The sequence below is a fragment of the Panthera uncia genome, chromosome D2, assembly GCF_023721935.1.
Source record: "Panthera uncia isolate 11264 chromosome D2, Puncia_PCG_1.0, whole genome shotgun sequence".
NCBI classification, from domain to species: domain Eukaryota; kingdom Metazoa; phylum Chordata; class Mammalia; order Carnivora; family Felidae; genus Panthera; species Panthera uncia.
In genome coordinates, this window is record NC_064818.1 from 51,827,815 (window position 1) to 51,844,865 (window position 17,051).

A 17,051-nucleotide genomic window follows, 5' to 3' on the forward strand; every position below is an offset into this window, starting at 1 on the left:
CAGGGGCCGCCCGGGCGCTTTATAGCCCCGGCGGGAGGGGGGTCGCGCTTTCGTAACGGCCGGGGGTGAAAGACCGAGGGGAGGCGCCGGGCCGGCCGGCCAGCACTTGCATAACGCGACCTGACTCACCGCCGCCCGGGGCAGGGAGGGTCCCTTTGGGCTGGAGCCTCACCTCCGGGGCCGCCGCGGGCGGTGGAGCTGCCGCGCGGGGTGGCCTTGGCCGAGCCGCGGATACAAGCCCTGGCCTGGTCACCCGGCACTCGTGCCAGCGACCGCCAGCTGCGGCCTGGGGTGGCCTCGGGGCCCGGTGGCTCTGGCTGCAGGCGCAGGTCGGCCTGGCGGGAAGACCGTGGCCTCTCCCAGGGGGAGGGGGGACCCCGGGATGCTGGCCGGTGCCTCAGCGCCCGCGCCCCGGGCCCGTGCCAGATTGGCCTCTCTAACCTCCGACGGCCAGTTGTGCAGGGGGTTGGGGATATTTCGGCCAAGGAGTTTTTCATTTTATAAAGGACGTATTTTACTCTCTTTCGGGAGAGTTGTGGTACTTTCTGGGTCAATATTTGTTCTTTAGTTTCAACATCTTTAGAAGCATTAAAATCCTCCCTGTTAAATATTCTCCAGAAACGAACCCTGGTCAGAGCAGGAAATACTTGAGCAACCTCGGTGGTCGCCTACTTACTCTGTGGCACTTCGCTCAAACCGCTTTGAAACACGTCTACCAATTGTTTATGATGCAATTTTATTTCAAAGCCATAGTGGAATTTTGTTTTGTCTTCAAAATACCTAAGGTGAGTTCGCTGAAGAGTGGACAGGAGCTGGGAGGCGAACAAAATTCTATGGTCAATTGAGGCAAAATGCTGTGACTCGTTATGCTATTTTGCCTACCTGATGGTACCATTTACTGACCATGTTTTTGTCGTATCTTTCAAAGTTAGCGTTCCTCGCATGGGTCAAAGAAGTCAGAGGATGCAGCATTTGATTGAATGAGAGTTAGTGGTGTGTCGAAGAAGCAAGCGCCTTCCTATAACTCTCTGGACATCCACCTGCCTGGTTCTCTGCTTCCACTTGCCACCTTGCCCTCCATCCCTGCCTCCTCCCCCAACTTGACTCTTTAGGGTGTCTTTGGAGTGCCAATGATGATGCATTTAACTCCTTACTGCCCCAGAGGGAGGAAAGCCCTGTTCTGGCCAACCGGCTACTTAAGAGATGTTCTGGTTAGGCCAGTTTTATCACAGGACGAATCATCCCAAATAGCTCAAATAAGAGCTGCCCCTGCAGGTCCCGTGTGGGGGGAGGTACACATGGCAGTATATGTGCACCCTGGGTGGGAAATGACTTTCGAGCATCTTTCTCCTGTCCAATCAGTGCTTGGACCCCCTCCTCAACATTCCAGAGTCAAGCCCTTCCAGCTTCTTCTCCAACAGGTCCAGTGATGGAGGGAGAGCTCTTGGCCGAGTGTAACTGCCCTTGGATGGTTATTACTACCAGAAAAGTTCTCCTGGGAACTGCATCCCTTTCATCTGTTTCCCCTAGAACATGTGCTGGCGGTCCTTGCACACGCTACGTGCTGAATAAATGCAGGGAATTTCAGCGCACTGTATGGCGATTGTTTCTGCAACATGTTTTTTCATGTGTTAGATGTGTAAGAGGTGCTGTAACTGTTCCTTCTCCTCTCTCTCTTTTATTGATCTGTCGTGAACCTTGGTGTCCCAGATACCAGCAAAGAAAAACAGTTTATTTTGGCATTCTCTCTCAAATTTCTTCCTGACTGCAAATAGGTGAATACAGGTCAACTGATGTTTTTAACATCGGTGCTTTGAAATTTGTCCTCATAAAGTAATTTTTTTCAAATATGCGTGTATCTATATAATAAAAACAGGACAAGATATTCATGGTGATTACCTCTGTGTGATAGGATTAAGGACATTTGAAGGTTGTTTTTGTTTTTGTTTTTTGATTTGTACCTTTTTGTACTTTCCAAAGTTTCCTACAGTGAAAATGTTTAATCAGAAAACAAAACAAATATTCTCATTACAAACATTTTTCTCCCTCCCCCCGGAAGTAAAGTTATGTTTTAAATTATGGATCATAGATGATATACACAAAAGTTCATTTGCTGCCATACTTCATGGAAAAGGCAGACCATGAGTCTTTCATCTTGGTATATGCCCCTCCCCCAACTTTTCCATGAGATTTATTAAGAGACTTGCACTTAGTAGGCACTCACCTAACAGACATTGACTTCATTTGTTTTATTGAAATGAATCACTTTAGGTAAGCTTCATAAAATATTTATTTAAAAAGACTTGGCCAGAGGTCATTCTTTCTACAATATAATTTCTCAGGATTCAGCGCTTATCGCAGAGGTGGGAGCTAGTCTTCCAGCAAAAAATGTGCATTCCTTTTCCATGGTGGAGAGTTGTGGAGAAGAGACTTTTTTGCCAGAAGGCACCTCCCCACTTCCTGTAGCTCCATAAAGCCACATGCCTAAGTCTGGTGGATGGAATGTGGACAAAAGTGCTGTGTGTCAGTCCCAGACAGGGCTTGTAAAAGCTGCCTGTCCAATCATCCGTGCCGTCTCTCTTCCCTCATCTGCCAGCCGGCAGAGACGCCACAACCTGGGACCCCACCAGTGACTAACTTTTTGTGAATGAAAAATAAACTTCCGTTGGGTTAAGCTGCTGAGATTTGGGGGGGTTTACCTGTAACAGAATAGTGTAACCTTAATGAATACAGCAACAAGCAAGTCACTAGCTCCTAGGAAATATGGAAAGATGTTTTACCATAATTGAAAGAAAAGCTAAGGCAAAGAACTTTATGTCCTTACCCTCGTAACAATTAAGCATTTCAAACCAACTCCATTTCATGCAAACTGACATTTACATCCACGTCCTGACAGAAAGGCCAAGGAAAATTAAAAACAAGGAAATTGGGTAGCATTTATCTTCTGACTACATTTAAAAGATGCCAAAATAATTGGTGGGAAAATGAAAAGATTACTTATTCGGCCAACTTTTTCAGGTGCAAAGGGTCAAACTGATTTTTTCAACAGGTTTCTTTTCAGTGGTTACAAAGTCATCAGTCAGTGTCCTCAATTTAGGTGAAAATAACATGGATCCCACCAAGTGAATTATTCCTGAGACACCTGGTCCCACCCATCAATTCGGTGTGTACAGAGATTCCTGTGAGCAGATGTGTAAGGTGAAAGGAGCCCTTTGCACTTGGCTGCCAGGATGTAACTGAAATCCCTGCCTTTGGGGGGGTGCCTTTTGGTGATGACCAATAGTGGGAACAGAGAACCTGGCTGAGGTGGAACTGAAGAGTGTATTCAGTATAATGATCTGAAACGTACTTGGTTAATCCAGGGTATTGTTGCTAGTTTTGTGTGGGTGCTTCAATCTCATGTGCATATGATTTGGCTATTATATAAGCACTGCTTCCTGTAGAAATAAGTCAACTGCAGTAGAAAATGTTAGCAACAATAGAAGTATTACATCTGTTTATTAGTATAGTATACTACTGAGAAACGCAAACTTGTTAAGCAGAAAGTTTAAGGAAGTGAAACCATTCTTTTGTACATCTGTAGGCTTTTAAAAGAGTTCCTGGAATTTTTATTTAACTTTTTTTAAATTGGTGTTTAATAACATTTTCATATATGTGTGTGTGTGTGTGTGTGTGTGTGTGTGTGTGTATAATTCCTTACAGGAAGTGTCTTTGTATATTCCCCTACAGCAGCTAGTATGATGTCTTGTGTAGCAGTGGGTACACTTTTTCATTTAATCCTATTTAAACTGGCAGTTTGGGGGTAGGTCACTATCCTTACTAGCTGTGTGACCTTGAGCTAGTTAACTTAATTTCTCTGTGCTTCAATTTCTCGCCTGTAAAATACAGACAATCACAGTACCTACCTCCTTAAGTTCTTGTAAGAATTAAATGAGTTAATATATGTAAGGGTCTTAGAGTACCTGGCACCGATTATATATTATAATGTTAGCTATTCTTATGATCACTTTTTATTATCAATACCTTGCAGCTTATATTTCTAAAATTATTCTGAGTAAGTGGAATGTTGCTTTCACATTGACCTAGTTGTTGTTTCAGAGATGTTTTATCTAAATAAATGATAATTAATGTCTGTAATATCTTAGAAATGTTGACATAAAAATTAAACAATGAAGTTCAACAAAGTCAACAAGTATTGTGTAGTATTAAAAACTCAGGGGTGCCTGGGTGGCTCAGTCAGTTAAGTGTCTGACTCTTGATTTCGGCTCATGTCATGATCTCACCACTTGTGAGTTGGAGCCACACAGGCTTTGTGCTGACAGTGCAGAGCCTGCTTGGGATTCGCTCTCTCTCTGCCCCTCCCCCCGCCTCAAAAATAAAATAAGCATTTAAAAAAATTTTTAATTCATTCTAAGTAGTATGTTTGGTGATTTAAAAAAATAATGTTATTTTCTTACATTTGTTTTTTTCAGTGCCTTGTACTGAGCAGCCAATAAGTAACACAAAGTTCTTGTCAGCACTGGCCAGGGACTCTGCAGGAACCACCCTGAGCAAGAAGGGCAGTGGAGACAATAGGACTTGGTCAAAGACAGGAGGAGAGAGATAGGCAGGCTTTCAGAATTTCCCTTAAAAAAAATCTTTGTATAAAATGCCATGCAGTACTCAAAGTAGTCCCCAGTGACCCCTCTTTCCTTGCTTGCTTTTTTCTCAAGTTTATTTATTTTGAGTTGCGGGGAAGGGAAGGGCAGAGAGAGTGGGAGAGAGAGAAACCCAAGCAGGCTCTGCATTGTCAGCACAGAGCCCAACACGGGGCTCGATCTCACGAACTGTGAGATCATGACCTGAGCTGAAATCAAGAGTCGGACATTTAACTGACAGCCCTTCAGGTGCCCCTCACTTGCTTTTTCTAACTTAAACAATTGCCTGCTCCTGTCAATTGATGCCTAGAATTGGGTCTCACAGTTTTCATTCCCAAGCAACCTCACCCATAGCCTATGAAAATAACCTTAAAATTTTTGTCTATTGGGGTGCCTGGGTGGCTCAGTTGGCTAAGCCTCAGACTTTGGCCTAGGTCATGATCTCGTGGTTTGTGAGTTTCGGTCCCATATTGGGATCTATGCTGACCGCTCAGAGCCTGGAGCCTGTTTTGGATTCTGTGTGTCTCTCTCTCTGTCCCTCCCTGCTCACACTCTTGCTTTCTCTCAAAACCAAGTAAACATTAAAAAAAATTTTTTTAACTTTATGAATGCATGAATTTATTACACAAATTATATATGTTCATTATAGACACTTGAGAAAAATCATATAGGCAAAAAAAAAGAAGTTTAATGTGATAAATCCCATCACTTTGAAATAATCGCTGTTACCATGCTGGTATACACACCTCCATGTATGTGTATATAAGTGGAATTGTATGGAAAAACTATCTTGCAGTTTACTACATATCGTAGATACTTCTTCATATCAGGCCTTCATAAACAGGCCTTTACAGTAGGGTTATTAATAAATGTAGTTTCTATTCTGTGGATACAATGCCATTTACTTACTCAAACTCCTATTGTTGAATATCTATTTTTGATCTTTTACTTTTATATTTGTACTTTTCATGAACACCCTTGTAACAACATTAATCACATACAATCTTAATTATTTTTGCAAGATAAATTCATAAAAGCAGAATTGCAGGGTCAAAGCCTATACACATTTTTAGAGTATTTGATAATGAACAAAATGCAGTAAAGCTGCTTAATCTGTATCCCTATGTACAGTATTTCTTTCCTGCACCTCATCTTTCTAAGCACTACTGGATTAGATTTGTGGAAAAGTACCCTCATAATGTTTTTTCCTGCCCCCCAAACTTACCAGGGTTCAAAATCCTCAGCCTCGTCTCTGAGACTCCTGTAATCTGAGCCCAACCTACCTTTTCATATTCAGCTCTCACTCTTCCCTGTTACTCTACACCCCATGCTATTGCTCCTGTTGTGACTACCATCTGGAACACACTCGATTTCCTCCCCATCTCCACCCATTAATCCCTTTTCTGAACTCTCATAGCCATACGTATGTACCTCATTTCTGGCATTTATCATGCTCTGTTCCATGTCTTACAACTCTTTATGTATTACTTTTAACTCCCGTATTATACCACAAGTGTGTGTGAAATTGGGATCAAGACTTACTTGTTGCCTGCATCCCCCCTGAGAAGTGTAGCAGTCAGGATTGATTTGGATGTGCTGCAGTAACAAATAACCCTCATCTCTCAGAGCTAAAAACAAGAAAGGTTTATTTCTCACTCATGCTACACGTCCCATCTCAGGTCAGCAGGAGGCTCTGTTCCAGGACATCCTCACTTGGAATCAGGAGGCCCCTCCATCTGGAACTGATGTGGCAGCAGGAAAATGGAGAGTAGAGGGTCTTAAGCTGGCAATTAATCGTTCTTACCTGAAAGAGACATTTCTGCCCACAACCCATAGGCAAAGTTGATCACGTGGCCCTATAGGGGAGGAGGGCAGGAAAGAATAACCTCATATAACAAGGAGGAGGAGAGAATAAGAAGAGGGGGAACATGAAGTCTCTACCACGGAGGCTAATATGGTGGCTTGTGATGGACAATCAATAGACATGTTGAAAGAATGAGCAAATCACAAATCAGGAGTAATTATAAAAGCAAAAATAAAGAATGGTGGCAATAATAGAATGTGTTTCATTTTTAAATTAATTTTTATTTTTATAAGTAGAGGAATGTTAACATCTGTGGGTATTTTGTTTTTCCTATTAAGTATGTATCTGCATATGGAATATAGATATGTGTTTTTTCCTCTCTGCTTATGAGGGAAGGATGGAACTAGGGAACTGTGAGTACACAACATACTTTTGGTAGAAGTTGGAGCTGTGCCATAGGCACACAAAAGAACTAGGTAGTGTTATGCCCAGAATCTGTGATTCCCAAAGACCACCAGGGAGACGAGTCTGATGCAAAAGCAAAGAGCCTTTATTCGAGCTAGCTCGAGCTCAATCCCCTACCTGCACCGACACAGCGGTGAGATACCGAGCGGGTTTCAAGAGCACAAAGGTTTTATAGGGATCATGGCCTCAGCCGATTGGCTGGGGAAGGGTCTTGGCCTCAGCCGATTGGCTGGGGGAGGATAGAACAATGGCTGCCAAGGTGTGGTCCCAGATCAGCAATTATCAGCGTCACCTGGAACTAGTTAAAAATGCAAATGTTGGGCCTGGTGGTCACAGACCCACTGAATCAGAAACTCTGGGGGTGGGGCTCAGCAATCTGTGTTTGAACAAGTCTTCCAGGAGATTCTGATGCACCTGAAGTTTAAGAACCACTGTGTCTGAGGGTCTCTAACATGTTTGGCCTCAGTGTATACAGAACGTTTCTCACTGGTCACCTATTAACCATTGGCTGTCAGCCTTGCTGTGCTATATAAATACCTAGCACCAAACACCATCCCCAGAGACTCTGATTTAATTGGTTTGGAGAGGGGTAAAAATGCTCCCAGGTCATTCTAAGCCTGGACAGGGCTGAGGGCTCCTGCCTCTGGCCCCTACCTGAGAGAAGCCCTCCCTCTTCTACTCACACTTTCCATGCCTCTCACACTCCCCTTCCTCCCACCTTAGACTTCGGAAGAATGCATCAATTGATAGCCTGCTTTCTTAGAAAACATAAGTTACTCAAGGGGAGGAGGCGTGGCCTGAGGTTTGAGCGGGAACTTCTTTCTGAGGCCATGTCCAGGACATAGTTACTAGTCGGCCGGCCTAGGTCTGCTCTTTCAGTAGGAAGTGTCCAAACTGTGAGAAGGTGAGGGTCCCATGAGAGGGGTGGGCTGACTCAGCTCCTTTCTCTTCAGAGGTAAACCCCTGCATTACTCTGATTATAATGAGATGCTAATAGGATGTTGAAGTAAACAGCACTCTGAGGAGGACTCTCCTGAGACTAGGCAGAGGAGGACAGAAGGTGTGTGCTCTGCAGGGCCCCTCGAGGTAGCAAGTGAACTCCATGAGAAGCCAATAGCTCAAGTGCCAGTCTGAGTTGGGTTCTTCTGGGAAAACCATGTTCCAACCAGGACCCTCTCATTAACTGACATAGAACCTGTGACCTCAGTGGATGTCTTTTCCTTTTTCGGTAAGACTGTTATCACTCTATCAAGGTAAGCTTTAAGTTTAGCACAGTAAATGAAACGCACAGCGTTGCTATCTTTGAAGTAGACTTAAATGTGGGTCTAACGGTAACTTCTAGAGCCACTGTAACATGGGGGCTCACTCAAGAGAATCTGTTACAAAGTTTATAGTTTTTTAAAAATGCTTAAAAGATCTTGGCTACCTTTGAAATCAGCATTTAAGTATTCAAGGAAATTGGGGGCGGCTGGGTGGCTCAGTCGAGAATCCAACTCTTGGTTTCAGCTCAGGTCATGATCCCAGGGTTGTGAGATTAAGTCCCGAGTCAGGCTCCAACCTGGGTGTGGAGGCTTCTTAAGATTCTCTCTCTCCCTCTGCCCCCTCCCCTCCTCGTGATGAGTTCTCTCTCTTTCTCTCTCTCTAAAAAGAAAAAAAGAAAATTCAAGGAAATCAGTTCATGAAATATGTTGTTTGACTTATTAGTTGTATAACAGTGTTTAAATATTTGGGAAAGTGTGCTTAATGGATGTAAAAGTTTAATAAACTGAACATTAAGCCAAACTAAGTAGTACTACGTGTTTGTCCACGCACAACCCCACCCCCCACACCCCACCCCCTCCCCCGAGATGCTGGAGATCCAAGCAACGGACAAGACAGGTTTTATCCACTAGATTTAACAGACTGTGTCTCGGAGCAAAAATGCACAAGTCTGGCTATTACTATTCAAAACAAAATCCACACTAATATGCATGGCAGGAAAACCCAGTTAGCAGCTGCATGGGCTGCTTTTTACAATCATGTCTGTTGACAAGGATTATTGCTTAAGTTGTGGCTTGATTAGGCTTGGATCCCAGGCAAATGTTTTGCCGTGTTCACCTTTCTAGAATAAGATTAAGGTTTGTTCCCTTACAACACTACCGAGGTCAAGCTTTTAAATGAGGGGAATTGAGAGGTGAAGGTTTTAGACAAAGTAGGCCAGGCAACTTGTTTGATCATAGGACTTTTAAGAGAAGGAAAGATTAATATTCCATTTTATGTTGCATGGATGCTAAATGCTTCTATCTCCCCTACGTGCTCATTAAAGTTGCTGTACAAATAAGGAGACCCTTCCAAGGTCTAATAGTCTCACTTCATATAGCTGTCATGGAAAAAATGAGTCAAATTGTCAATCGATGCTAATGTAATATCATTAATGGATATATTATCGATGATTCTTCTTGCTGCGGATGGCGGCTCGTGTTCCGTTATTTTTCTGGAAGAATCGCTTCGACTTGCCACTTGCCTGGCTGATCTAAGATGTTCTGAGGATTCTCCGAGGACTTATGAGCTAATAATAATGCTTAGGGATTTCGTGTCCCGAAGAACTCTTTAATCCTGTGCTTCCGAATCCTACTCTAAGCCAGACCTTCTGTCACAGCCCAAGAGTTACCGGCAGTTTTTGAAAGCTCTTCCAAGCGAGCAACCGTTCTGTTCCATCTTTGGGGGATCTTGTGAGGTGCCATTACCAGGATGTATCTCCTCGCTGGCACTGGGTCCCAGGCGGTGCTCTGAGGGTGTTCCTTCCTGGAAGAGCAGCGAAGCAAAGCGAACCACACCATGGGCGAGATCAGCCAAGAGGCCGTGGAGAAATACCTGGAGGACAACCCTCAGTTTGCCAAGGAGTACTTCGCCAAGAGGCTGCCGGAAGCCCCCGGCCCGAGCGGGGCGCTGTCGCCGGCGGATGAGTGGGCCCTGTGCGCCGAGCTGCTGCGGGCGGTGCAGGAGGAGGCCCGCGGCGCCGAGCCCGCGGTGCACGGGGCCCTGCAGAAGCTGGCGCAGCTGCTGCAGGCCGACCGCTGCAGCCTGTTCGCCTGCCGGGCTCGCAACGGCACGCCTGAGGTGGCCTCCCGGCTGTTCGACGTCACCCCCACCTCCAGGTTTGAGGACAACCTGGTGGGCCCCGACAGAGAAGTCGTGTTCCCGTTGGAAATTGGGATAGTGGGTTGGGTTGCTCACACGAAGAAAGCCGTTAATGTCCCAGACGTGCACAAGGTAGGTGGCTTTATGACGGTGGGGCCCACCGGACGTCTTGGCGGGGCTGAGGGGAGGAAGCAATGGAGAGAGAGTCGGGCACCGAGGGCCACCCTTGTAGCGTGGGTTTGGCTATAATCTGAGTAGGAACGGTGGGGAGAGGATCCGCCAGGCCAAGGGTTGCCAGATTTAGCAAATAAAAATACAAGATGCCCAGTTCAGGTTGAGTTTCAGATAAACAATGAGTAAGTTTTTAGTGTGTGTCCCTTGTAATGTTTTGCATTTTGTGGGGCAAACTCACCTGGGCCTGGTGCATTCCACGGGTGCTCCTTGCATCTCCTCCCTGCTCTGGGAACTTTCCTTCTGAACAGCACGGCACAGCGGTGCTATTGGGAGATTAGCAAGCTCCTCGATGCTGAGACTTGTGAACTGCACCCCCCCCCCACACACACACACACACATACACACCTCTCACAACCTTTTCAGGTCACTCTGTGCTCTGGGATGGACTGGCTCACAAGTGAACACTTTCACCTACAGACCAGATGTGCAGAAAGAAAAAATAATACCATTTGAAAGTTCAGATGTTCACATTTGGATTGTGAAAAGTGTAAATTTGGGTGATAAGTGCAGTTGACCATCCCAACCCCCTATAACTCAGCTCTACTCAGAATCAACTCCAGGGGCGGCTGGCTGGCTCAGTCCGGGGAGTGTGTGACTCTTGATCTCCGGGTGGTGAGTTTGGGCTCCATGTTGGGTGTAGAGATTACTTAAACTTCAAAAAAAAAAAAAAAAAAACAATCCACTCCAGTCATGTAGTTTGCCCCTGAAGACCCACAGCGTCCCGCACAAACACAAGGCATTGTTACATGCTTTTAAAAACAAACACACAGGGGCGCCTGGGTGGCTGAGTCCGTTAAGCAACCGACTTCAGCTCAGGTCATGATCTCGCGGTCCGTGAGTTCGAGCCCCACGTCGGGCTCTGTGCTGATGGTTCAGAGCCCAGAGCCTGTTTCAGATTCTGTGTCTCCCTCTCTCTCCGCCCCTCCCTTGCTCACGCTCTGTCTCTGTCCCAAAAATAAATAAACATTAAGAAAAAAATTAACAAACAAACACACAAACAAAAAAAATCACTCTTCTTGCCACCGGTGCTTATTCATTTTAAAAAGATTATAAAATACAAATAAACAAAAGGGAGGAAATATAAATCACTCATAATTGTTCTGCTCATCAATAACCACAGGTACCAGCCTGTACTTTCTCCTGCTGACTTTTTTTCTATATGCACGCCCCATTAGTATGATTTGCTGGTAACCAAAGGGAAGCAGTAGCTTATGATGGAAGGGAATTGATGGGGAAGTGGTCCCTAAAATCTCTCTGCTTTCTGTGCCAAGGTTTGTTGGGTCGTGAATGGGGGCAGCTGGTCACAGGAGGATAATCCCCTTCATGCCTCCTGAAGCTGATTACAGGGGCACAGCCGCATGGATCCAGAAAGCACACAAGTCGTCAAACATTAGCAGCACTCTGCAAACAACCACACCACAGCCCTTAGGTGCAAGGGTTGCCATCAGATAGCACAGAGTCCCTCAGTCCTTTCTGATCCCTCCCTTCTGTGAGTTCAAGCTGGTCTAAGCTTCTGGGGCTGACTGCCCCCGCTTCAGTGACTAAAACAATTTGCACCCTTTCAGCAAAATTCTCTTGACACCAATTAGGAGGCTATGCCCACTCACCCTGAGGCTTTCTCACGGGAATATGCTTCTTGCCAGTCTCCACCATCTCCAAAATTACTAGGACTTCAAACTTAAAGTGACATGCAAGTTTGTTTTTGTTTTTTTTGTTTTTTTTTTTTTTTCTGGAAAAAAACTTGCTTAAAGAGACAGGTAAAATGATTTCTGTTGTAATGCTTTATTAATGAGCCTAGTTCCACATGCTGAGAAGAGAATAATAGCAGAGAGCTACTTAACAGATCAGGCAGCCTTGGTCTGTTGTTGTCCATGGTGAGCAACGCTGCATGAACAGGACAGTAATGGAGGTGGAGGTGGGCAGGAGTCGTGTTTTTCCTTTTTTTTTTTTTTTTTTTTTTTTTTTACCTAAGGACTCCTGGTTGTTATGGGTAGAACAGAGAAGTATGTGTTGAAGACAGACATCCTGCTCAGCTCGTTTGCTTTCCATTTCTACTGCTTCTAAGCATTTTTTCTCATGGTTGGTAGAATAGTGCTTTTCAACTCTGAATGCACATTGAAATCGAATTGGGAGCTTGAAAAAAAATACCATGCAAGACTTAATAGACCAATACACCAGACTCTCAGGGGTTGGGATGCAGGCGATAGTATTTTTAAAAGCTCCCCAGGCAATTCTAAAATGCAGTCAGTATTGAAAACCACTGGTGTGTTGGGTGAGCAGATGCAGGAGGGAAAAGTGGATTCCAAGGCAAGCATGGGATACCAGACGGAAGGGGCTCCAGCAGTCTGGAGCTGACTTCTTCCTTGGGAAGAGGAAGCTGAGGCTGCATCTTTCCTACAGTCCATGGTATGGTCAGTGAGTGAGAAGGGCTGGACTAGATGAGGTGTCCCCACTCTGTGTCCAATGATCTTTCTACCCTCCCCCTACCACACATCCCTGCAATTTTGCCAGACTTTAATCAACTGTGGTAAAATCTGCAAAGGGAAAGATGGAAACCAATGTTTTAATGAAATTTCTACTAATTCTTTACTGTTTCTTTGTATCTGACAATTTCTAGGCATTTTCACATTTGTAATCTATTTGATTCTGGCAAAGACCCTGCAAGGAAGGAGGGACCATGTTTTTATTTCCATCCCGTATATGTAAGAATCTTCTCAATGGCAATTAGGCAGCATGTGACGGGTCTGGGACCATAACTTGGGTCTTCTGAGGTCTCCCTCTTTTACCACACCACTGACCACACATGGCTTCTCTCTGGTTGACAGTGTTGGCACACGTGAGGGAAGGACGTGTCGCACCTAGAAAAACAGGTAAAGCCAGATGCTCTGACCTTGGGGAATCCATGAAAGTGATAGCAGGGAAGCCACGTGGTGTAGGGTAAGAGCCCGACCCCAGTGCAGGTGCAGGCCTGAGACCAGGTAATTGTGTGATAGATTGCTTTTCTGCACCTGAGACATAGAGGCAAATAAATATACAGATTCAACGTACGTAAAGTGCCTGGTTCCTATAGGTACTCAATAAACTACAACTACAGTAATACTATATTTATGCCAAGGGGCTTTCGGGGTCTGTGTTTAGGTAGCTAAAAAAGGGTCAATGATTATTGCCTGTTTTTAAAACAGGTTAAAGACAAGAAAACTTTTAATAATAGGAAACTGAGAGATATCCTCCTCAGGTTAATGATTTCTTTCTCTGTTGGGCAAACTGCTGATCAACTCTGTGGGTGGCTTTCATTCTGAATGTGGTTTAAAAGAAAGCCACGGAGAAGTCCTAAGTTTTCAATAATTAACAGGTTGCCTCTAGCTGCCGTACTTCTCTCCTCTGTATTCCTTCTCTTCTCTCTTTCTGGCTCCTGGTCTCAAGGGATAATGGTGTTTTATCAGAATCTAACAACGGGAAGATTGGATGAGGGACACAGTAAGTCTGCTGCTCTACATAATTTCTCCAGTTGCCTTCAGTGGCTTCTTTGAAGGGCCATCAAGGGGAGTTTGTGAATCCAAGAAATACAGGAATTAGTCAAGCATACCTCACTGGGGCCTGTTTGAGCTGGTGAACCGGAAAGCCTCACCTCGCCTACCGTGTAATCTGACGGCTGGTTTTATCTAGGGCTTTCAGATACAATAATAAGCAAGAATTACATTTTGAAACTTGTAAGTCATTTTCTCAAAACAGCCGATTAAACTTAAGAATATTTCCATGTGTTTAGAATCTAGGATAAAATAGCATCAAGGTTTGAACCTGCAGAGTGAAGTGTGTTTGCAAAGAAACACTGCCTGACTCCATCATCCCCTGGTGCGTGTATCTGGTATTTTGATTATTCATTTAGTGGCCGAGATTGGTGTGTAAATGAGGCAGAACGGTAATCACAAGAGAGAACTACTTCTCATCCAGGGAGGCCCAATGAAGTCCCAGGTGTCTCTTCCAAGTAATTTTTGACCAACGATTATGTGTCAGAGACTTTTCTAAGTGCTCTACCCATCCTGCGTTGTTCTATGTGTCAGGAACTTTGGACAGTTCACAGTATCAGTGTTCCTGTTTTCACAAAGGCTAAGTAGCCTTCCCAGGATCACACAGCTGGTAAACTGAGGCCTGGTTTCAGCCAGGGTACTCTGACTCCAGAGCCTAAGTAAATGGCTGGTTTGTGTGGGTCCACGGTAGGAAAGGTAGAAAAGAGATCTGGGATAAGGGGCTGCATTTGACTCCTTTAGCATCTCACTGCTTCTAAGGGATCCTCCACAGGAATGAATCACCCACTGAAAGTACAGATTCCTGGGGGAGATTGAATCTGTTTTAGGAGGTTAGGACTCGGTGGGTCTGAAGATCCGCATTTATCTGCAGGTGGTTGTGAGGCACAGCCCAGGTCTACTGCTCTGAGCTGAGCTGTGACTTCTGTTGACCAAGTGGCCCTGTTCCCTGGTAGATTCCGGCCCAGAAGTCTCACACCAGAGGACTCCCACCTTTTTAATTTGGGAAACTGAACAGAGTCCAGCCTCTAGGGGTTTGTGCTGTTCTTAGAAGCACCATCAACACAGGGAAATGAAAATAATACAACCTATGAAAGGAAAACCACATTAATTTTGGCCTGTGAGTCTTGGAGTCAGCCTGAAAGTTCGGTTCAATTGAAGGTTCAGTTGAAGGTTCAATTGAAGGTTCAAAGGAGAGATAGTATGAGCCACGAAAGGCTGAGTCTACACCCATCTAGAGTGCGTGATCCTCTAACTTACAGCTGATAAGAATGACTATCCTTGATCCTCTGATGCTCTTCCATTTATGGGCCTCTTCATACTCATCACTGTGCCCTTTCCATGATGAGGGTATTAGAATCATCTCTCGCATCTACTGCATGAGGCTTGTATCTGGGAAGATCCTCTTCGTCTCTCCCAAAGAGAGAAATTTAAAAAAAAAAATGCATGAAAGACATTAGGTTGGTAGAACATTAAAAACTAGTAAGCATCTCGTGCTGGCAAGAGAGCGGTCCTCTCCACACATGACCAGTGGAAGTAAGATTTCCAACTTGTTATGAAAGTAATCTGTGTAAATAAAAACCACATACACCTGTGGATCCAGCAAAAGGGATTTCCACTTTGGGGAATCCATCACATAAAAACGAAAGCAAGCATGATTAGCACAACGTTGTTTGTAGTGGGGAAAACTATAAACAGTCTAAGTCAGTAGAGAATGGTCAAGTGGACCACGGGGCTCCCACACTGCGCTATTGTACAAGAATCTAGAGGGTAAATTCACATCCATATGCACTGGTCCGGAGGGAAGTCCACAAAATATTGTTATGTGATGAATGTCATGTGTAAATTCGAAAAGAAAGCTTTATGAAAAGGGAAAAAGAAAATCTTTTGTCCAAACATTAGGGAAAGGTACGCAAGGAAACATACTAAGCAGTTAACACTGGTTCTCTCAAGTTGGTGAGATTAGAATCAGGTGGAGAGGATTAATCTTTTTCTTTGTTATGATGTACTGGTTGCCTGAGTCCAAGTGCACATTTTATTGTCATAATTAGAAAGAAGAGCTCGGTGGCCTATACCTGTAATCCCAGCTGTGCGCTCGTTCCCAGCACACTTTCTGTCCGTTGTAACCTTGCTTCCTCATAGCACTTCACTTTCCACTTTGCCGTGACATCACCTCTTTTCTCCTGGCCCAACCTCAGCCTCGCCTAGAGAGGCCATAGCTCAGGTGGGAGATGCTCGTCCTGAGACCGGTGAGTTCATTCTGTGCAATCATGGGATGGGGGTGTGTGCTCAAGATGCATGGAACAAGGCCTATGGCTTTCTCCCCACTGTGCCGGGGCCCCGGTTGTCTGTACGGTTTGGACTAGAGAGAGTGGTCTGCTGCCATTCCCGGATCTACACTGCGTGGTTCTGTGCTGCTGTGGCAAACATGTGAATGTGTCTTTCAGAACAGCCATTTTTCTGACTTCATGGACAAACAAACCGGCTATGTCACAAAGAACCTGCTGGCAACACCAATCATGACAGGCAAGGAGGTTCTTGCTGTGGTTATGGCAGTTAACAAAGTAAATGCATCTGAATTTTCCAAAGAGGACGAGGAGGTAACGCTAACCCTGGGCATCGAGTCAGAGGCTTGGGAAATTGATTTGTTGTTTAACGAGAGACAGATATCATACCTGATTTGGTTTTCTCTGCCTTCCATAGGTCTTTTCCAAATACCTCAGCTTTGTTTCTGTCATCCTAAAACTTCATCACACCCAGTACCTGTACAGTGTTGAATCCCGGAGAAGCCAGGTAACAGGAAGGTGACATTAATCACTCCATGCCGACCTGTTCTGACAAAGGGACCCAGAGGCAACAAGCTCAGACCCCTCCTATCACTCGTGGGGGTTTAAGCCACATGGAGCAGATTCCCAAACTTTAGTCCCAGTTGTCTTCTCGTGGTCTGCTCCTGCCTCCCGCCCCCCTTCCCTGCCTCTCCGTCTGTAGGTACCACTGGCTTGCCTTTCTTCAGTCTTTATCCCGGGTAGCCATGGTTTCTTCTGTGGGTTGGCTATAATTAGAGTAACCTACCCTACATGCTTGTTGTAACTATCAAATGATCATTATATGAGTTTGTAACATAAAGCTCTTAGCGGTGCCTGCTACATATTGAAGCCCTTAATTTGAGGAGCAAATCACTCTTCTGAAGTCTCTTGCCTCCTTGAGCCAGAAGCATAAAGAACAACATTGGTAACCAGGGCACCTGAGTCCAGGCTGCTCTCTGAA

General features: G+C 44.9%; 1 protein-coding gene across 7 annotated transcripts in view; it reads left to right on the forward strand.

Moving 5' to 3' along the window:
- The first annotated feature begins 9,389 nt into the window (after positions 1-9,389).
- PDE6C (phosphodiesterase 6C) overlaps positions 9,390-17,051 on the forward strand; it is a 44,878-nt gene continuing 37,216 nt past the window's right edge. For 3 of the 7 annotated variants that reach the window (XM_049646411.1, XM_049646417.1, XM_049646416.1), the window contains exons 1-3: positions 9,393-10,158; positions 16,232-16,384; positions 16,488-16,577. In XM_049646411.1, coding sequence (XP_049502368.1) covers positions 9,724-10,158; positions 16,232-16,384; positions 16,488-16,577 — 678 coding nt within the window. In that variant the 5' untranslated portion in view covers positions 9,393-9,723. Of the gene's footprint in view, positions 10,159-16,231; positions 16,385-16,487; positions 16,578-17,051 lie in introns of all 7 variants that reach the window. The other 4 variants (XM_049646412.1, XM_049646413.1, XM_049646414.1 and 1 more) reach the window with 4 other exon arrangements.